Source organism: Drosophila subobscura, chromosome A, assembly GCF_008121235.1.
Source record: "Drosophila subobscura isolate 14011-0131.10 chromosome A, UCBerk_Dsub_1.0, whole genome shotgun sequence".
In the NCBI taxonomy this organism is placed as follows: domain Eukaryota; kingdom Metazoa; phylum Arthropoda; class Insecta; order Diptera; family Drosophilidae; genus Drosophila; species Drosophila subobscura.
The window spans coordinates 1,455,599-1,478,090 of record NC_048530.1 but is presented as its reverse complement, the minus strand read 5'-3'; the positions used below and the strand labels follow the sequence as shown (position 1 = coordinate 1,478,090).

Genomic DNA, 22,492 nt, shown 5'->3' with positions numbered 1-22,492 from the left:
GAGGTTTTCGCCCTTTGCGAGGGCGGAAGGGGCGGGCTCATTTTTGAAATACACTGGTTTCAGTGTGAGCATACAGCAGTCTGGTGCCAAAATTTGGTGGCTCTAGCTCTTATAGTCTCTGAGAACTAGCCGACAAACAAGACGGACAGACGGACGGACGGACAGACGGACAGACGGACAGACGGACAGACAGACATGGCTCAATCGACTCGGCTATTGATGCTGATCAAGAATATATATACTTTATGGGGTCGGAGACGTTTCCTTCTGTGCGTTACATACATTCACTTTGTGCACAAATACAATATACCCTATTTACTCTTCGAGTACCGGGTATAATCAATCAATATGCTTGGAACTACGACTGAATTGAACGCTGGTCTGAGCCGAACCAAACTGAATCGAATCGAACCACTGTTACAACACTGAGAGAAAAGTTGAGCTGGAAATGTAATGGAACACTGAGAATAGGAGAACACCATTCCTATTCGATCTATCATTCCCAGCGATGCTATAACACTACCCGACACGATTTTATTGCAAGGAACCAACCCCACTTTGTATGAACGACAGGGGGCTTAGAAATGATCTGGTGATAATTTGTATACCCGGCACTCGAAGAGTAAATAGGGTATATTGTATTTGTGCGAATAACGGTCGTATGTAACGCACAGAAGGAGACGTTTCCGACCCCATAAGGTATATATATTCTTGATCAGCATCAATAGTCGAGTCGATTGAGCCACGTCTGTCTGTCCGTCTGTCCGTATGTCCGTCTGGTTTGTCGGCTAGTTCTCAGAGACTATAAGAGGTAGAGCCACCGAATTTTGCCACCAGACTGCTGTATGCAAAGGGTGAAAATCTCCCACAGCCACAATTTTGAAGATAAAATAAAACTAAAAACGCCATTCCGTAGGGAATGACGATATCTATCAGATCACCGGAATTGGGATCCGACTTAAATCTGTTCAAATTTTCCTTGGATAATCTCATGAGTAATTGAGCAACTTACACTTTCTCCTTTTTTTCTGTTCATAAAAGAAATCCCCAAATTATTCTTGTATTTATTCTGCAATTGAGAAAAGCACTGCCAATTTCTTGTAGTGGCTCGCCCATCGCTTTGTGGCGATGTGTGGCCTGGCCTGGCCTGGCTGCTGCATGCAACAAACAGAAAACAACTAGCATACGCAACGCGTAACCTGAACCATTTGCCTGCCTGGTATTTTAATTACTTGTTGTGTCCAGCCTTCCGCCATCCTCCATTTGCCATTTGCCATTTCCTCCAATCGAAATTGAACCTGAAAGCTGAACAGATTTTTCCCCTGCTTTGTTTGTGCATTGGTATTTTTTTTCCACCTCCCCCCACTGATTTTTCCAATAGACTCTCCCATCAATCATAAATGCTGAGGAGCAGGAGGAGTAGGCATGGTCACATGTGCGTATGCTTCACATTTCCATCTCCATTTACCCGGCCATGCCCACGTTGTATGTACATATATATTTTTTTTCCATCTGGCAACGGGATTTGTTATGCCGACCACAGAATGTAATTAGCAGCAAATGTCGAACGACCTAGCCCCTGAGTCCAGGATGGAATGGACCCAATCGATGTTCAGCAGGAGATGTGTAAGCTGGGGCAGGCTAGGGCTGGCTGGCTGGCTGGGTCAACAGCTGGGGCAATCATTAGATGTCTGTGGCGATTGCAATGTCCGTATGGTGTGTGGGTTGGGGCTCACATCATTAGCGGTCGCCACCTGTACAGTAAACGCTGGAGCATTGAATTCCCGCTAAATGTTCTGTGAGATTGGAATAGCGTTTCATAATTTACCAAACCCTGTTGCGATTCACAAAACTTTCATGTGAAACTTCGTAAAATCAGTGATTGATAGGGGGCATTATTTTGTGGATGATTTATCTAGTTGATTTACGGGGGTTCATTATGCATTATAATGGTGCATTATTTACTTATAATTTAACATGAATTTAATTGAACTATAACTTAATAAATAGGAAATATTTGCCTATAACTATGGCCAAAATGATGACGGCAAATATCCGAAGCATACGAAGTATTGTATAACTTTGGTTTCCAGCAGCATTCTGCCCCAGCTCTCGCTCCAACGTGGCAATCATTTCGTCATGTTCATCTTCAGTGTCAGTTTCATTGTGAAACCAATCCTCATCTTGTTCTGAATCCATTTCTGGATAAGTCTAGAGTAAATGTTAAGAAGTCTAAATATAAACATACAAAATAATAGGTAAATGTAATGATAAAGCCTTTATCATAAAGGTTCTTTCTTACCAGCTAATGCCCTTACACTCTCAAGGTTTTGCTTTATATTTTACGAGATCGGCTCTGCCCCAGCCTTAAGTTTTAAATTTGTGTTTTTATCTATTGTAAAACTCTTGGATTGCTTTGATCTAACAGTCCCCCAAAATCCCTTTCATAGTTTGTGCTCTCTATTAATATATTTATCCAATAAGTCCTGCAGCTGCATATCTTATCGAATATCTCCGATATGCATTCAGAATTCATTTCGTGATTTATGGCCTTTCAAATGGATAAAGGATAAAGCCCCCTCCCTCGTCATACCGTCCTCCATTCTCTATGGCCATCCGCAAAATGCATAATCTATCAATCCTTTTTTGGATCGCCCATTCATTGCATTCATATGTATTATTCATTCGATATGAGTGTTTGACCAGAACATCCTTTAATCCTGCACCGAAATCGTTGTCTCCTGTTATGCTTTTGGGTTTTTTTTGTACATATTTTTTTTAGTGTTTCATTTTGAACTATTTGTTGGGCTCATTCTTTCTTTGACTGAATTTGATTTATGAATTCAGGATCGTGGCCGAAATTAAGTTGTTAAGCTGCTGTGAGAGGCGTGGCATTGGCACTGCATTGACATGCTTAAATGGCCAATATACATGGCCAAAAACAGAGAGGTAGAGAGAGAGGGAGGGATACAGATGGTGGGGAAAAAGGGAAAGCGTAAAGCGGAACCGAGTTAAATTGAATTTTTTTTGCGGCTGCGGCTTTTGGAATTTCCTCTGTTTGGCATGTGTTTCAATGTCACCCCAAAAGAGGTCTCAGCTTCCATGGCAAAAAGTCAGACATTGTTAAAAAAAATAAAGAGAAACCACTCGAAGCGGCGAAACGGAGAGAAAGAGATCCAGGGGGACGAAGACGACACAGACAGTAGCCACATAGGCGCAGACAGTTTTTATTTATCACCCAAGCGCACATCAGGAATGAAAAAGGAGACAATTTCTATATATAATCGTGCAAGTCGGTGGGATGTGGAGTCAGGTGACAATGAAGCAGCAGCAGCAATGGTCGAAGCGTTGGCTGGAGCTGGCTCTGGGTCTGGGTCTGGGCTGGGGGCAAATGGCCCATCAACAACAGGCACAACAGTCAGTCAGTTAGCCAGCTGATGAGACGATAAGAGAAGGCAGGCAGACAGCCAAAGGATGAGGTTGCAAGCCGCATCCTCCACTCCACTCCCCTCACACATTCACTCCATTCCCTTCCATACATGGATGTGGCCAAAATGATATTAGCACAGACATAAAGCGGTAGGAGGAGCGGGTGCACATCACACAATATTTGTGCAGTGCGTTCTGTAGCTTAAAGACATCCTTAAATATCAATCAGCGGTGAATAAATATTTCAACAAACGGTTTGACAGCCAATCAAAAGACGAATTTGAGCTGGGATTTGGGAAAAGGTATGGAAAACGGTCAGGGAAAAACATTGTTAAGGGCTATTCGTAATGAATCTTCATGCAAGAGTCTCGCTGATTTGAGTATTCCAAATGGAAACCTATTGTGCCCAAAGGTGCACTTAAAATCAATCAAAGTTCTGCTTTTGAGCAGGAGTAGTTCCCTCGCTCTGCTGCGACTATCGCTTAAATTGTAGCGATAGATTTTGGGCACACAAGAAAGTCCTCAAATCAACTTAATTTCTGGCATTTCCTTCGAAAAGAAAAAAGTAAGGGAGTGAAAATGAACTTCAAGTTCTAGGCATATGTATATGTACATATGTACATTATGTCGACACGACTCAAAACTGATCCGAAAGGTCCAATAATTGTCTTTTTAATTTGTAAAAAAAGATGAGGAAAAAATACGATCTCAGGACTTCAATTGAATTTTAGTTATAGAATGATTGTTTCACAGTGTAAATAAAGTAAATTTCAACCGCAACATGCACCTCGTGCAATTTTTAGTTCCATCCCCAACAGTCTCTCTCTCATTTTGTCCCTCTCCAAACATGATGCTGTGTGACACATGGCGTATACGCAATACAGGGGAAAGGATTTAACAGTTGCTAAACATCAGGGGACTGCAGGGGCATGCAATGTGCATGTGTGTATGTGCTGTGTCGGCCACGATGGCAACACATTGCGCTAATAAATTATTAACAACAAATTATAATTGAAAGCCGTTTGCCAAATGAGTTTAATGCACTTTAATGCACAGTTGCCAGTTTCCAGATTCCAGTTTGCGTGTGCGAATGGAATATAAGACGGTGCGAATGGATTCCAGGGAAGGGGAAGATAACTTCTGATGGAAAGACTGCCGCCGGGTAGATTCATCCATGAAGAGGATATGGAAAATGCGAGAGGACGACGGGAAATCGGCTTATAGTGTCCGCCGCCGTCAACTCTTGAACTGTACAAACGAAAGCCGCTTAGTGTAGAAAAGGTGCGGGAGTAATGGGGCACGGGGCACGCGGCATGATTGTTGAGAGACACAATCGCATGAATGATGAGGCCGCCACAAAATGGCCAAATGAGTGCGAATCTAAAGATGGAGGGGTCGAGGCCGAATCCGCATTTTTGGACCAAATTCAATTTTCGATGCAAAAAAAAGACAAAAGAAGATCCTTAAATACCACAGGAAAAAAACGACCAACAAAATGAATGTCAATGAGATGGAAGAACACTGTCAGCTTCAACTCTCTATCTCTCCCTCACTCTCTCTCTCACTCTTTGTCTTTGTCTCTGTCACAATCTTTTGCTATCGCATCCCGCGTTGCTGCCCGAGGGTTTCACTTTGCATTCGCCCATTCCCGCATTCACATTCTCCGGGTGGGGGGGACGACGACACGCTCTTCGCATTACCAATTTGAATAAAATATGAGATTTTTATTATATGGCAATGAAAGCAGCTCCTGCTTCAGCTGCTCCTCCTGCTTGAGCTCTCAAACTCCCTCTTCTAATGACCAGCCAATGGCTAGATAATGGCAGGGTCCAGTTTTGCTCTACACCCATGGCAGGGCATAATTTCGTTTATTTTATGCAAGTTTCCGTTGGAATACCCTGCGCAAACAGTAAACATGGGTGGACATGCCCATTTTGCATACATTTTTTACAATTAAATATTTATTCACATTGACATTTATTAACATTTATTAACAATTAACATTTTGTAACTCTGTAGATTTATATTCACTTTATAGTACATATTTTCCAATCAATATGCCAAGAACCACCAAGGCAAATGTTCTCAGAATGTTTCTTGTCGTGCGCTTGACCACACCCTTCAATAGAAAGACTCGCTCCTTATAGGCCAGACTGTCATTTTTCTCATCTAGAGCGTAATGTCTAATCGATGCAGAACCTTCTCCTGGATCCATTCTAAAAATTAAACATAAGGAATAAAATGGTTTTTTACTAGGATCTATGGCTCTTACTTTGATTTACTTTTTTTCCTCAGGCTTTGCTTTACGTAAATCTTTGACAGTAAACAGATCTTCTTTCTGCTCCAACGTTTGTTTATAAATCAAGTTTGTTGTTTATATGGTTTAACTCTTGGGTTGCTTTGATTGTTACTATTTTCATTAATTTTAAATGTAAAGAAAATGTAATAAAAAAAGGGTATCAAAACAGTCGTCACTTGTGCCTTGGTGGTCATCCCTTATTGTTTTCTCTCTGCTGTTTGTCCGAACCACACAAAAACCACCGACACTCATTAGGCGGCTATCGCCGTTCCCCTTGGGGGTGACAAGGGGCGATGGCTTTTTGGGGGCTGCGGGGGAGAAAGGTCTCATTATAACGCTTCGTGTTGGGTTTCCACTGGCGTCTCGTTGCTGCGTTTTTTAATTTCCCTGTGACCCCCATAAGTAGGCAATTTTTAAATAAGCAAAGGAACAGCAAGGACATAAGCTTCCCTTTGCATTTTATTGCTTGATGGCATTAGAAAATATTGAATTAGACGATTACCGTACCAGAAATTAAAAAAATTTTAGCAATGAAAATTCAAGGACGGAAGAGCTCACAATACCAGAGATACTTTTGGATACGCCGCGAAAAATCTTACCAAAAAATCCAAGTCTTAGTTCACTGGAAGTATGTTATAACATCTTAGACTCTCTAGAAACTAGAACTTGAACTAAAAGAGGTGCATCAGATAGAGATATTACTCCTTGATAAGTCTTAGATCTGCTCCATGCTCTCCCATTCAAGGCTCACGCCTACTCCAATCTCCCCCTTCCAAGAGTGAGTCCTTCTGCACTCTCACCCTTCTAGGGCTTAGGCCTTAGGCTGCACTCTACCCTGCTTATAATGTACATGTGACGGCTGACCTGTGGATCTCTCTTGCTCCATCAAGCAACAGCTAATCCCGCCGAATGCATTGCATTCTCCAAAGGGTCTGCACTCGAAAAGGATCAGAAACCACTGGCCAACAGCACCACAGGCACTTTAGGCATTGAAATCCCAAAAGACCACACCACACCACAGCCACATAGCCGCATAGCCACAACCCTTGCAACGGCAAAGACCGAGCCGAACAGAGCCGAAGTCATTTCACTTGATTCCACTCGAGTGCAGTTGGCTTCCGTTTCATTCCGTTCCGTTCTATGCCATGACCAGGTCCATGACCATTATGCTGTCAAGATTTGTTGTCAAGCATTTTGATGGGCTCTCTGATTGATAGACGGCAATGTGGTGCAATCGTGATGCATATATGTACGTATGTACATATGTATGTATGTATGTACATAGAGCTAGTAGCAGTTTGAAGCATGATTTGATGATTATAGACTAGACTTGGCGCTTGAGCGACCCTAGGCAGTCAGCCAGCAAGCCCGCAATGAGTCTATTTGCGGGCCAAAACTTGATTACAAACGATTCCCCGGCCCAGACAACCAGCTGGTTGCCAGCAAAGGCAAAGGCAACGGCAACGGCAAAGGCAACGGCGGCTGCACTTTCGACCACAAAACTGGCAAAAATGGTAGGGATGTGGAGATAGAGCACAGACAGTCAGCAGCTGCGACACGTTGCGCATTGTGTGTGTGAGAGGGCTAAAAGGGGTGTTTCTGCCCAGGAAAGATGGTCCGCGTTTGCCGTGTAGATTGAGTCGAGAGGACACTGCGGACATTTCTGTATAAAATGCAGGCCCCAAGGCACGCGACGAGAAATGGAAACCGGAAATGTTGTTACTTTCACAGCTACCCCCCTCGCAGCACGCAGCTCACAGTTCGCATACTCGTAGTACCCGTAATACCCTTCCACAAGTGACAATTGCTGTGTGGCGTGAGGAGTGGAAAAGGGTAGATGGGGAGGGTGTGGGGAAGAGTCCAACATCCCGGAAATGGGTGCAAATGCGACGAATCGTTTTTATTTTGGATATATGTTTCGCTATGTCTGTCTGTCTGTCCCCGTGTGTGTTGTTGTATTTATTGTGTCTGATTTGCAACGCCGCAGGGAATGCTCGCAGAGGTTTCGCCTCAGATGGATGTGTCCTCCGACTGTGATGGAGAGGGGAGCGCCCTCCCGGGGCTGTCCTGACCTGACCATGAGGTTGAGTGAGGTGCGAACATTACGCGGCATGTGCTGGCCATTGCACAATAATTTACATGCAATTAAATGCAAAATAAATGCAAACAGATAAATGATTATACGCTGGCAAAGACAACGGAGAAAGAGAGAGAGGGAGAAAGTATCCACGGAGAGAGAGAGAAAGAGGGAGAAAATGCATAGCGTACCAAAAAGGCCACTCAAAAGAAAAATATTGAAATTCATAATTACAAAAAGAAAATGGAAATAAGAAGAAGGATGAAAAACGATTGGACATTAATAGGAAGTTCAAATATAAAAGAATGATCGGTTAGAGAATTTTAGGGAAAACGAATCCCTCAGATTCATATTCCTACGTAAAGGTTTACTTGCGTTAGTGCATGGTTTAAATCGATTCGTAGAACTCCGAAACTAAAAATATTTCGACTAGAACTGCATTCTTATGATAACCCAAAAGAAAATGTTAAAGCAATACAGCATAGAAAATATATTTTATTGAGTAAACCATCCGAAGCATATAGAAAGTAATTTCAGTATTACGAGTATTTATTCATCCAAATCTCCCACTTTAAGTTATTGAATTGCCCTCAAACGAGTAGCTACCCGCACTTCCACATTCTCCCTTCTGTGCTACTTATTGCAAGATTTGTGATGAATTGGAATCGCAATGAAAATGGAAATTGAAATGCAAAACGGAAATTAAAGCAAACGTCAAATGAGTTTTTGCGGCTAACCAGGGAACACCGTACAGCGAAACCGAAGTTATCCGTGGTGACTGGGAAAAGTGCAAGTGGAAACTGAAATTGGAACTGCTGGAACTGGAACTAGAGCCTGGCAAAAAATGGATGGATGGATGGGTGAAGTCAATGAACTGCAGAGTGCAAAATTGCATTTGTAGGCTTTCCTTCTTATGCGCCAGACGATGCCTAAAAGCATACAAATGGCAAATGGTAAATGGTAAAGAAAAGAGCCATTGTACCCAGGAGGAGTCCTCTTACATGGTAACATGTACATGCATACATACATACAGACATACATATGTACATACATATGTACATATGTATATACACAATGGCCAATATATGGCCAATGTAAACACCTGACTAGAGCTAGAGGAAGTCGCTTTAAAAGCGACTAAAACCAATATAAATACTTAAGTACGTGTACAAGCGATTGCATACATATATATTCTTATATATGTACAGATATTTATATACATATGTATCTTTATAAATTATATATGTTTGATATATTCTGTGGCCAAATGCCGTAACGCCTTTTTATTGTTCGGTCACCAAATGAAATTTGTCAATTCGAGCCAATAAAATGCAGGCACTCAGACACATTCATGAATGCAGAACACTCACACAGACACACAACATACAGTGCGGTACGAAAACAGAAAGACATTCTACGGCGGAATACAAGAAAATGCCAAATGAAACCCAAGAAATTCAATCATGCAATAAATTATATATTTTATGCATTTGAAAAGCGATCTTTTTGCATATTCTATAGTAGATTCGTGAGAGAAAAACAAATCCATGCCAGCGGCGGCAGTCGAATAGGAATGCGACTCGTTATGCACACGACATGTACAAATTTAAATAGGTAAATACATATGTATATTGTTTGTGGGTCTCGAGTGGAATACAATGCAGTTGGGCGTACATTTTGTTTTTGAATTCTCTCGTGTACGTGCACATATTGTAAGGAAACGCACTGTATCTTTCTATTGTATATTCCCTCCCTGTTCCTCATAGAGTCCTAGTATCCTTGGGCAACCTTTGTGCATTATCCTTTGCCTGTCATCGTTTTACTTTCCTTGAAGCCGCTTTCTCCTGCATTACATTTGGGTTTCCTTTTTTCTCTCTTTATTTTATTTGATTTTGGCTTCCATCTTGTTGGGGCATTTTTATGCTCAATTTTGTGCCTCCTCGGTCCCACCGTCCTGTCTGTCTATATGGCTGTCTACTGTCTGACTGTTTCGTGATTTCTATAAATTGCATTTTCCTGATGGTCAAACTTGCGATGGACGCGCCTTCCTCGCTTTGATGGTGCCTTTGTGACCGCATTATTAAATCAGTATAAAATTCTTGTGACTCGGGAGCTCGTTTACTCTGTGGTTCGTGTAATGGAATCAGAAAGCCACCCGAAAAAGTATGCTTTAAACACTTTGCAGCTAAATCAAATCAACAATCCAAGCCAACAACCCCAAATGTTTAGAGCCTCTCAAGTGGCTGATTTCTGTTTCGGGAAGTGAGGTTTTTGAGGGGTTTGTGTAGGAATCTTAGAGAATCATCTTCTTTCAACTGCTTATTGAAAAATTGTGCACCACTCGCACTCGGAATCATAAACAACGCCGCAGGGTGTACACTGTACGGCAAAAGCAGCAGCAGAAGCACCCTAAATCCCCCCCTGGGCCATGGCATTTAGTGAAATCTGAAGAAGAGAAAAGAAAAAATTATATATGTATATATTTTAATACTTTTCATACACACTGCTGAATAATACAAATAGTCGTACATATTTACATGTACATATGTACGTGGGAGGGGTTGGGTAGGGGGGTTTATACTTACACGTATAATTGCATGCTTTTGGGGTTGATGGCGATGCTGCAAAATTGAAAAGCAAACAACAACAATGCAATGCCAGGCAACAGACAAAGGAGAAAGAGAGACAGCGCTGAACAGAACAGACGACAACAGTTGGAGTGGGCAAAAAGCACTTGAGAAGTGCTTTCTCTCTCTCTCTTACCTCGCCCCCGAAATCATTTTCGTCTTAATTCCTCTTCAATGGTTAAGCAGACACAGCCGGAAGATGCGTAACGCTCGTGTCAGCCGATCCACACACCACGAACAGAATATGTTCGATCAGACCTGCTAAAGCCAAAGCTAAAGCAGGTCATCAGCCATCATTCAAAATCAATGATTTATGAATATATACCTCGAGGAATTCCTTATTCTCAAATGCACAACCGCAAAAGAGAGTTACGCGAAACTCAAACGTATAAAACCATCGCGTTTAAGTTCCAACAACTCTACGAATCACAAATCGTTGAATTCTCGGTGGCTCTCAACAGAAATCGCTTGCGAGCTTTTTATGATGTTTTGCCATTAATATCAGCATCAATGTTGGAAAGGATGCAGTTTGTGGAAGAATGGCCCACTGTCCAATATGTCCATAACAGAGATGGCAAATTATCATCATTTTCCATGCCAACTAAAATTCCAATTAATATTTATACCCGGTACTCGAAGAGTAAATAGGGTACATTGTATTTGTGCACAAAGTGAATGTATGTAACGCACAGAAGGAAACGTCTCCGACCCCATAAAGTTTAAATATTCTTGATCAGCATCAATAGCCGAGTCGATTGAGCCATGTCTGTCTGTCCGTCCGTCCGTCCGTCCGTCTGTCCGTCTGTCCGTCTTGTTTGTCGGCTAGTTCTCAGAGACTATAAGAGCTAGAGCCACCAAATTTTGGCTCCAGACTGCTGTATGCTCACACTGAAACCAGTGTATTTCAAAAATGAGCCACTCCCCCTTCCGCCCCCGCAAAAGGGCGAAAACCTCCCAAATCTACAGTTTTGAAGATAAAAGAAAACTAACTCATTCCGTAGGGAATGAAATTATTTTATAAATTTTCAGCATAGCCTTTGCATATCTGTGTATTGTTGTTGTCAGGGAAAACTTCTTAGAGGCTTAACATTTACTCTCAACCGTTTTACCTTGAATTGATTTCAGGGTGAATCTGCATTCGGGAATAAACAGTTTTGGTTCTGTATGCGTGACTTTAAGTACAAGTCTCGTTTTGAAAAGTTTTCACAGACGATTAGCAGCAAGGCAGGGCTGTCAGGACTGCTCCGTCCTGTCCTTTTCTGGTTCGGTTCTGGCCACACTTGACCAGGTCGTTCAATGCTTAAGATGCAATCCAGCAAGCATCCCTGCTACCACACGCCAACGCCAACTTCGCGATTTGTCGCAGCGTCTGCAAAGTTTTTACAACAAAAAAACACGCAAGTGGAGAGAACAAAAAGGAAGAAAAAACCAAAATGCAGACGAGGGGAGAAGACTAAGTCATTGTTGCATGCAACAATGGGGTAGGGGATAGCTGTGGGGCTGGGGTACACATGCGGAACAGATTTATCATCCATAAGTGGAAATTTATGGGCGAATTGTGAACGCAACATTTAACGCAAAAGACTCACTTAACACTTAACCAATACCCCCCCAGAAAATATCCACCATCTGAATATTACTTACTTTATATTTTTGTTGGTTTCATTTTTGCAGACTTTCATTGTGCGCGGCTCGAGTCAGCCAAACACGATGGCCGTGTCGGTGCGTTTGCCCCAGGACACGGGCCCCTATATCGAGCATTATCTGATTCAGTCGCACGACAATGTCCTCAATCTGGAGAGCTCACGGTTCACGTTCGGCTCGATACCCGCACTGATCGCCCACTATGCCCAGTGCTGCGATGAGCTGCCCGTTCAGCTGATGTTGCCACGGGTGCTGCGCGAGGCCAATAACCGCAAGAAGCTCTCCTCGCTGGCCCTGCTTGGCCAAGAGTTTTGGAGCTATGCCAGCAGCCCCGCCGTTCTGGGACCGCCCACGCCAGTGGGCCCCTTGAGGCCAGCACCCCTGGACACACCAGGACAGCAGCAGCAGCAGCTACTCCTGCTGGATGCCAAGTCTCCGCTCTCCCTGACCGAGACGAGCGGCCTGGGCACGGCCACTTTTTTCAGCGATGCAGGGCCACCCAAGCCGCCGGCCACAGCTCCCCCGCCACCCGGTGGGAATGTAAATGGGAATGGAAGTGGTAATGGCAGCTTCTTCAGTCCCACGGGCAGTGGCCAGCTGATGGGATTCTTCAGCCAGGCGGGCACACCGTCGGACACGACAAACTCCAGCATGAGTTCGTTCACCACCAGCGGGGGCCAGCACATGCAGCTGCTGAGTCCCAATTCCGTGGATTCGGTTATTCTGACCATGTCGCCGGTGGAGGGACAGGGGCCAGGGCCAGCTGGGTATCTGCCGCCAGGTGTGCCGCCGCCGCCCATCTCCTGCCCACTGACAGGAACAGCAGGCGCCATTGGCCAGCAGATGAGCACCTTTAAGGTGCTGCCCATCGACGGGGTGGGAGGAGGTGTACTCGATCAGGTGCGCCCGCAACGTCCGAAGCCACCAAATACATTGAATCTCAAGCCGCCGGCGCCACCGTTGCGCTGGTCCAAGCCCCACTCGCCGGATCAGTTGAGTAATGGAAATGGGAACAGTAACAGTAACTTTACGGTGACCACCACCGTGACCTTCTCCATGGACAGCGGCAATGGAAGCAGCGGAGGTGGAGGTGGAGGTGCAGGAGGGGGCAACACCGGGGCCAAGTTTGTGGAGGTGACGACTCCTGCCTCGAGCAATCCCTTCAACGCTTTGCTCAATGGACAGGCCAGCACGTTCCAGACGTTCGCCAAGCGCCTGTCGCCCGAGGGCGAGTGCAAGGACACGCTGTCGTCGCGGGGCTCCTCCTCCACCAACGACAGCCGCTGGCAGCTGCACTCGGGCCGCGACTCTAGCCACAGGAAGATCCTCTCGCCGCAGACACCCAACAGCAGCAGCAGCGGCGGTGGTGGCGGCGGCGGTGGCAAGTCACGCAAATCCCGTGCCGGCAAGGAGTCGCAGCACTACAAGGAGTCGGACATACTCGAGAGTCCGCCGCTGCAGTACTGTGCCAGCGCCCTCAGCGATAAGATTAGCGACTATGAGGACGTGTGGTCGCACGATCCCAGCGACAGGGCCAGTCTCTTGACCAGCTTCAAGCCAGCGCCCCAGGATGGGGTGATGAATCGTCGACCCGATCTGCTGGCCGAGACACGTAAGTGTCACCCCCCAGTCCCCTGTCCTTGCTTTGTATCCTAACTAACTCTTTTGTTTTGTATTTGTAGCCAGCACACCCACAGCTCAGACACTGCCGCATCTGACGCCCTGCACGGAGGAGGAGACGACCGCCAAGGACAGCAGCCAGCAGCTGTTGCAGTTCTCGGGCGATGAGCCGCCACGCTCTCGAGCGGGATTGCTTTTGCCAAATTTGAGCTTAGCCGGCAGTCAGGCAGCACCGCCGCCAGCCATGACGCAGTCGATGACCGAAACGGTGGACGATGGCGGTGATACCACACCGACAGCGGCACAGACACCGGGATCACGCAGCAAACAGGGCAGCCCCTTCTACGCCGAGCCGGCGGATGCACTACGACAGGCGGGCCTGACCAGTGCGGCCACGGCCATATTGCGGCGCCAGCATCGCAGCCAGGTGATGCACGCCAATCAGCGGCACTCGGAGCCGCTCAAGCCCGGACTTGGTGGCACTACGGCCCCCCTGCTGCTGCCCAGCGACTTGGAGAAGCTGGCCGGCAGCCTGGACGAGCTAAAGCAGAAGCCACAGCAGCAGCAGCACCAGCAGCAGCCGACGACAAAACGGCCACGCAATCGCATCGATAACTGGCCGCTGGACAGCAGCTGGGAGTTTATGGCCAAGCACGAAACGACGGGCGAGGCATATGATGCCACTGTGCAGGACTGGCAGGAGAAGGATAACTCGCTGAGACGCGAAAAGGATGGTGCGCAGGGGGGCAAGAAGAGGCCGCCACTGACAGTCCATCAGATCATTGCCAAGCGACTGCCCGACCTCAATCTGCCGGAATTGGTGCGCTGTTCGACGCCACCGCAGACGATGGCCACCACTGGTGGGCTACTGCAGCCGCTGGGTTCAGGACAGTGTGCTGGCCAGGAGAAGGAGGGCAGCGGCAGCCAGAAGTCGTTCCAGAGCCAGAACGGCGGATGTCGCCTCTCCTCGTACGACAATGTCTTCTGCCAGAACTCAATGTTCGGTGGCATCGATTCGGCCCAGTCCGACGATGGCACCATATTCTCAGAGCCCTGGGACTCGTCCCAGTGGGACTCCTTCCTACCCCATGATGGTAAGTGACACCCAAGGTCCTCCTCTTAATCCTTTAATATGATGTTCTGCTTGTTCCGCCACAGACACCACCCTCAATTCGGACACCATTCATTTGTCCAAGTGCAGGCCCGCCCTGTCAGAGGACGACACAATTTTCGAGGAACTCAGCAGCACCAAAGACGGCAGCCACAGCAGCTGCAACCAGGACACGCTCAAGGCCAACAGGAACGGTGCTGGACACCACAACCACAACAATTGCAGCGGCAAGGCCACCAGTCGACCCAAAGTGGCCACCATTCTGAGGAATCCGAGCATGCGGGATCGTGAAGTATTATGTGAGTATTTTTGCAACTTTGATAAGCGTTGGGTAGGGGTTCCCGGTATCATGGGATGGCCGGTGGGGGCAGCAACCCAAAGGGTAACCCCAAAAGAATATGCTGGAAATTATGTCATAAAAACTGAATTTGGATTATCGTTCGCCTGTGACCGACTGAGTCGGTCTTCAACAACAATTGAGGCACCAATCGAGAGACTTCAACCTACATTTGTGATATTTGAAGGAACCCTTTGATCTGATCACCAAATAGGATTCAAATAAAATAATAGTTCGCATTGCAATTGGGTTATGGAACCATCTCATTGAGTTCTTAGCATATTTTCAATTGATATTGAACTCTCTTGATATCAAAAGATCTTCTCTGTTTCATGATTTTAAATGATCTTCTACTAAAGATCTTAATCTGTGTAGCTGTTGGTTCAACCAGTTACCATTAAGAATATAATCTGAAAGCAAATGTATGTCAATTCAGATTGAAATGCTTCCCAATTCAGTTCTTATCGGAGCGGAGCATCCACGCACCTTCGTCTCGCATTCATTGTACCGATTCGGGCCGCTCGTCTCGTGCGCGTATTGCATATAATATAATGATGATGATTGTGATGATGATGACTACACTCTACGCCTTACAGTAGTACGATCACGCTCAATTGCAATCAGTTGTTATTGTTGCATCATACGCTCCATTCCATACAAAACAGAATAGAACGGAACGTCCATCCATGGCCACCATGGACAATTTGAGAAGTTGACTAAACAAAAGCACGAGCCCACTGATTATAACCCACTGCTGCAACGGCAACGGCAACTGCAAACTGCAACGGAGAAGGCAGCTCCCGTCATCGTCATCGATTGACTTGACTTGACGGAGAATCGATTGAGTACACGGGAAACACTCGCACGGAATACAAGCGGAAAACAAAAAGCAAAAAGCAAACAACAACAAATGACAAATGAATGCCTAGCTACATGCCAGTTGACGCACCGATCTTTTGCATACCCTCGACTCGCGTTTTCGCAAAAAGAATATCAGTAAAGGATGCATGCAAATATTTATTCTCCTTTTCTATGAATCGTACCTTTGGCAGTTGGCTAACGACTGCGTAGATAAATACTCAGTGGATTATGTTGAGCCACCGGTGCCGCTTTTATTCTGCTGCTTGAAAAATGCATACTCCCATGGTACAGTGCCAAACCAGAGGGAAGTCTGCAACTCTTTTTTCTGCTGGCACCCCCTCGGTCCATCGTCTGACGACGCCGGTTTCAACTGGATTCTAGCGACAACGACAGCGACGCATCGCTGCCTATCACAATTCAGCAGCAGCAGAATAAGCAGCCGCAGCAGCAGTAGCAGCCGCAGACTACAAAGCCTTGCCGAAACTTATCTGCCGCGCAACGGCTTTGGGGCCGAACCCAATTCCGATCCCAATTTTCACAGTCGGGCGGTCCGCTTCGCTGCCTGCCCATGAAGAAACTATAAAGGAGATCTCGTCGGTGGCAGAGTTACTCGCTACTTTCCCCAATTTTCAGTGCTCGTGTGCTTGTCAATGCGGAAGGTTACAGCGAGAGCCCTTTCACTCGCACTTTTCACTCGCAAGTTTCCCTAGTTTTTGCCGACGAGACCTCCTTTATAGTTTCTTCATGTGCCTGCCTTGGCTATTTCTGCGTCGCAGTTAGCCCGCTGCAGCAGAAGCCAAACCAAATTTGATAAGTTTTTGTATGCGTCCATAGACGAGGAGAGAGAAAGAGAGTATGAGAACGAAAGACCAAGAGAGAGAGAGAGTACTGGCGGCGCTCTGCTGCAGTTCTGCCTGCGTCTCGCACTTTGGAATGTAAACCGATGCCGCCTTCGTTCGTTTTTATCAGCGTGCGCGAATCTTACCGCTCCGAACATTAAGTGAAGTTCTGTCTGAATGGGATGCGTAATTGATATAGTACACACACACACACACATGCATATGCATGCGTATACATACATATATGTATGCTATTTACACGTGTGGAATGTGGAAGTTGAATCTATTTTTGGGTCATTATATGACAAACAGCAACAAACCATCAAGACAACCATCGTCCAGACAACAAAGGCAAGTCAAACTGATTAAATGCAAACGTGCGAAATCTATTTCTGATCTGGGTTTGGGTTTGTGTTCCGATCTGCCAGTGTAAAACGCACTCAATGCGGTCCACCCTAATTCACACGTGCTAAAAACAGTGACAGCGTCGCTGCTCCGTTGCTTTTCTACTGACATTTTGTTTGCTTTTTGGCCATTGTAAAACCTTACAGCAGAAAGATTTGGTCGCTGCGCTGGGGTAACGCTATGATAAGTGAAATCTTTTTGAAAATCTCCTAAGACTAAAGGCGGATAAAAAGAAACGAAAAAAAGCAATCCGAGGGGGTTCACGGATCCCACCAAGGTCTCACTCTCTCTCCCGCTCGCTCTCTCTCACTCTCTCTGTGTCTGTGTTTGTGTGCAGGAAGACCATGGAATGCATTCCATCGTGGGGCTGTACCCTCAACCCTAACCTATAAACCTCCATTTAGCAAATTTAAAGGTCTTTCCGAATTGCGCATCAGACACAAGTCCTAAAACGCTGATGCAATTCAAGCATTCCATTACAATAGAATCGAATCAAATCTAAGTCGAACAAAATCGATCCCTAGCTTTGCCAGCCAGCGTGTCTATGTAAAGTAGGAGAGGATGAGCTGATAAGGCACACGCACAGAAATTTTCTCTGAGATACCAACCTGTTGCCGACATCCTTAAAATGGATCAATCATTGACTGGAATGGACGTAAATAAAGCTGAAAGTCGGGACTGCACAGGTACTCAAATATGCAATTTGCATTACTACCTGCTCGACCCTGGCCGAACACGTGTCTCAATGATTGCTTTGGAATTGTAGCGGGGATTGTTGCGGATTAAGCCACAGAATGGTGGGATTCACCTCTCAATTTTCTCGATGGCTCGTCGAATGCCAGACCGTGGAATACTGGGGCCTGCCCCCGATTTGCCATACACTTGAGTCATGACATCCTCGCTGACGACTCAGAGTCGTCGCGGGCGATAATCACACAACTTGCGCAACTGTACCTGGAAAAAAGGGATTGGCAACCGGAGCAACCAAACATTCCCGAGAAAGGATCATAACTTGCATAATTTCTACCTGATAAGCAGATTAAAATTTGTATATTACGAGTACATATATAGAATGGATATGGTCTGAGGCAGACCGCGTTGCCTTTCGCTATCTTTTGTTCAATAGACCCGCAGGCAGCGCAGCTCAGCGCAGTCCGTGACGGCGCTGTTCCGCTGTCGCAGTCGCTGCCAATGCCATTGCTGCCGACGTCGTTGCGGTCTTATAAACTAATGCAAATGAAGTTCATAATTAGTTTTGCATTGGCCGCGTTTAGAGCAGCAGCAACAGCAGAGAAGAAAACAATTGAGAAGAACCGAATTGAGAACGCCACGAAAGTGATTCGTTTCTATAGAGCAAGAGTGAAATCGATTACAGAGTACTGTCGCGCACTGTCGCCTGTTATCGATAGACAGAGTTGGCAAGTTGGAACGCCATCGAAATAGTCGTTCATCGATCCGCATCCGCATCTGCATCTGCATTCGCGTGTGCCGATGAGAAACCTGCGTTTCCGCCAATTCGTATTAGCTGGCAAAAATCGCTTGAGAATCCACCATGAGCTGGTTCAGAAGATCGTCGCGTGTACAGACCGCGAGCCAATCGGAATCAGATCGGGATCAGGATAAGGATAAGGATGCAGATAAGGATAGCAATGGTAAACCAGACATGTCAAAATCATTGAGCAGCTTGGATGAGCAGCGCATAGAGCGACTGGAGCCAGAGGAATTCTTTCACGATCCGGACCATGTGCGACACTACAAGGAGGAGGCCATGTTCCTCAGCATCATGGCCGAATGGGAGATCATCGAGCATCCGCCGCAGGGTAATTACTTTTCCGCTGACTTTGAGGAGGAGCTGCTACTGCAGAGAACTCAGCCACAGACACAGTCTCAGCCAGATCTGATCACAACTCTGACTTGCTCCGGCTCTACCTTCGACTCGACAGAAGTGATGGAGAAGCCACCAAAGCGCAGACGCAAGCGCAAGTTCCTGGAACTACTCTTTGTGGACAACATTCAGACGGGAATTGCGTTGCCTAGCGGGGGCATGGGACAGGAGCAGCCATCCCCAAGTTCTGTGCTCTGTAAAAAGTCCAAATATGCCAGCAGCAGCCTCTCGAGCATTGGCTCCGTGATGCTACACACCACTGCCACCACCACGATGGCCACCTGTCCGCAGCAGGTGCTCAAAGACTGTCGCATCAATCGCACACAACTGAAGACTGAGGCTCTCGCTGGCTCCATCATGGGAGCCATCGGCAAGTGTCCCAATCCCACTGCGGAGGCCAACATGGCCAGCACACAACAGATCCTCGGCTCCTTCGAGTCGAACACGGACAGCTGTCATCCGGGTGAGCTGAACACCTGCGATCACTACGACATCAAGCAATTCTTCCACCTGGACGAACGTGGCAATATTCTGCTCAACATGACGCACATTATGGAATTCCGTGCCTGTGGCTTGGCCCTCCAAGGCCAGAGTCGTCGTCTCTATCGACGCTATCGTCGGGACTGCGAGTGCGCCGACGAGGACTATTGCCGGAAACGTGGCTGCTGTTATCTCCTGCGCCGCCTGCTCCGGCTACTGTGCGAGCTAATCGTTGGTAAGACAGGGACTTAGACTGGGAGGGGAATGGCATAGGTTTACGGGTTTGGGTTTGAGGATGCCATTTAATGTGACAAATCTGAAACCCTGCTAATGGCTTTTTTGCTACCCTTTGCAGGTCACCCCCGCAATAAGATGAACATTCAGAGCAGCGGCCCCGGGGACTCACTGCGTGCGTACACGCTCCAGCTGGCGCTGGATCCCAGCTCCACCTTTGCCCGAAACATTGAGAACTTCATCAGCTGCACGAAGGAGTCGCGTGAGGCAGCGCCCCAGGTGGTGATGCGCAACATGCGACAGTTTATGAGCGGCATGAAGAATTATCTGGTGAAGCACGGCGAGGGCAAGTTCCATGCCGAGCTGGAGTCGGCTCGCGGGAGACTGAAGGCCGATGAGTTCCTCAATCTGGATGCCATGCTGGAGACGGTGATGCATCAGCTGGTGGTGCTGCCGCTGCGAGAGCACCTCTACGGCATCTTTGTGGACTACTATACGCGCAGCGAGGACATTCAGCTGCTGGCCCAGAACGTGCGCTATGCCTGCGAGCGGGAGGCGGCAGACTTTGGCATACGGCCCACGGTCACGCCGCCCTCGCAGACGGCGCTGCGACTGATTGCGAATCTGCTGTGGCGCCTGCAGGAGGCTGAGCTGCCGCTGGACAAGCTGGAGCTCTTCCTGTGCGTCATCTCGACGGTGTTCGATGCCACGGGCTGTCCTCGTGGCCAGCAGTTGGGCGCCGATGATTTCCTGCCCGTGCTCGTCTATGTGGTGGCCAAGTGCGGCTTTGTTGGTGCCGAGATTGAGGCCGAGTTCATGTGGGGCCTGCTACAGCCAACGCTACTCAATGGGGAGCCGGGCTACTACCTCACCGCCCTCTGCAGCGCCGTCCAGGTGCTCAAAACATTCATGGCCTCTGAGAGCGAGAGCGGCAGCGGATCCCTCGACGTGAGTACACACACAACGAACACAGTTCCTTCTTGAAGCTAATCTCAGCTCCTTCCTCCACAGTGGCGCTCCAGCTGCCTGCCTGCCTGCTCCAGCGTGCTGCGCGTGATCATTCCGGATGAGTGCAACGGCTCGCTGCAGACACGAACGCTGCCCGTGCGGCCGCACACAACGACGCGTGAGGTGTGCCGCATCATTGCCCATAAGGCACGGATAACCAATCCGCAGGATTACGCTCTGTTCAAGCTGGTCGATGGCGAGGAGACGCTCCTTAGCGACGCCGAGTGCCCGCAGGATGCGCGACTGGCGGCCAAGGGCAAACACTGTATGCTCGCCTACAAGCGAATCGATGCGAAGATCGCCTGGCCAACCACTCAGCCGGCAGGACATTGAGCACGGATCTAAAGAGAATCTGAAAAGGAATACAGCAACACTGCATCCTGCATCTACCCCTGCCCCATCTTGCTCACTAACCAAGCATATTTGATTAATAATTTATTATTATTACATTAAAATATACTAAGTAGCCTGTAATTAAAGCTAATTAACGCTAATTAATTAGAAAACATTTAATGTGTACTAAACAACAGTATTGAGTTAAGCGTCGTGTTTTTTTTATCACAATCATCATCATCATCATCATCGTCCTTATATCTTATACCCCGGCATGCCCATCCCTGTCCCTTCCAGCCGTTTCTTTTTGTTTTTGCTAATTTAATATATAAATCTATAAAATATACGAATAAAACATATACATGAATATAATATGCATATAAAGATATTATGCACGAGAAAATATACGATATATAAACAAACAAAAGAACACTTAGCGAGTAGAGATCCGAATTGCACAAACAACAAAAACCCCCCCAAATGGGATAAAAGTCAACCGAACGAATCAACATGCAGCATACAAACAGCATATACATATACATACAGATACTCTACATACATATAATCAACTAATCACACTCAACCTGGAGACCAAAAGAGAGACCACAGTTCAATCAGAATCACAGTAACAATCAATCAATACAATCCAATTCCAATTTCGATCTTGGCACACAGTTCGGACCATTGTGACTGTACACAAAAAAAGGCATTTAGTGGGTTTCTTGCTTTTTTTTTTGTTTTCTTGTGAAAATGAACGTAACAGTAAAATACATAATTATACTCGTATACATACAAATATCGACATATTAACCATTACATTTTAATAGTTATGTACAACTAAAAAGCAGCTATCAGCTATGCTATTCCCCCTCTATATACATATAAAGGAATACTATTTTTTTTTTTTTATACTTTGTAAAATACGTGACATGTAATCCAAAAAATTGCGAACAAACAAAACAAAAACTCAATAAAAATAACCAAAAAATTAATTTCGCATTTCGATAGTTTTTGCTGGAGTAAAAGGCACTTCGCGAAAGTCGCTTCTTGGATGTAAGCCTAAAAGTAGGCAGCGAACCCGGGGGCTGTCACAAGGAAAGCGATGCACATTTGAGGCAAGCTTTTGGGCGGATAATCGTGGGTAAAATGTATTGTAAGAGTAAATTATGTGGCATATTTATTTTCGCATTCCACGCATAATGAATGAGCTTCAATAGTTTTATTTTATCGGATCCATGAGACTGTTTTTTGTAAAGAAAATGATTTTTAATTGAGACAACTGGGGTATCTCTGGATATTTCAG

The 22,492-nt window shown here is 46.3% G+C and overlaps 1 protein-coding gene and 1 long non-coding RNA gene across 7 annotated transcripts in view; one reads left to right on the top strand and one right to left on the bottom strand.

Moving 5' to 3' along the window:
- The window catches only part of LOC117903463 (protein sprint), a 130,602-nt gene extending 108,530 nt beyond the window's left edge, over positions 1-22,072 (top strand). For 2 of the 6 annotated variants that reach the window (XM_034815505.1, XM_034815504.1), the window contains exons 6-10: positions 12,107-13,688; positions 13,759-14,790; positions 14,855-15,106; positions 19,970-20,796; positions 20,860-22,065. In XM_034815505.1, coding sequence (XP_034671396.1) covers positions 12,107-13,688; positions 13,759-14,790; positions 14,855-15,106; positions 19,970-20,796; positions 20,860-21,189 — 4,023 coding nt within the window. In that variant the 3' untranslated portion in view covers positions 21,190-22,065. Of the gene's footprint in view, positions 1-12,106; positions 13,689-13,758; positions 14,791-14,854; positions 15,107-18,504; positions 19,850-19,969; positions 20,797-20,859 lie in introns of those variants that run through there. The other 4 variants (XM_034815503.1, XM_034815507.1, XM_034815506.1 and 1 more) reach the window with 4 other exon arrangements.
- Positions 1,929-2,426, bottom strand: LOC117903469. Its single transcript, XR_004649504.1, has 2 exons — positions 2,303-2,426; positions 1,929-2,211 (listed from the first exon to the last, which is right to left on the bottom strand). It is a non-coding gene; the product is annotated as an uncharacterized LOC117903469 (long non-coding RNA).
- Positions 22,073-22,492: the final 420 nt, after the last annotated feature.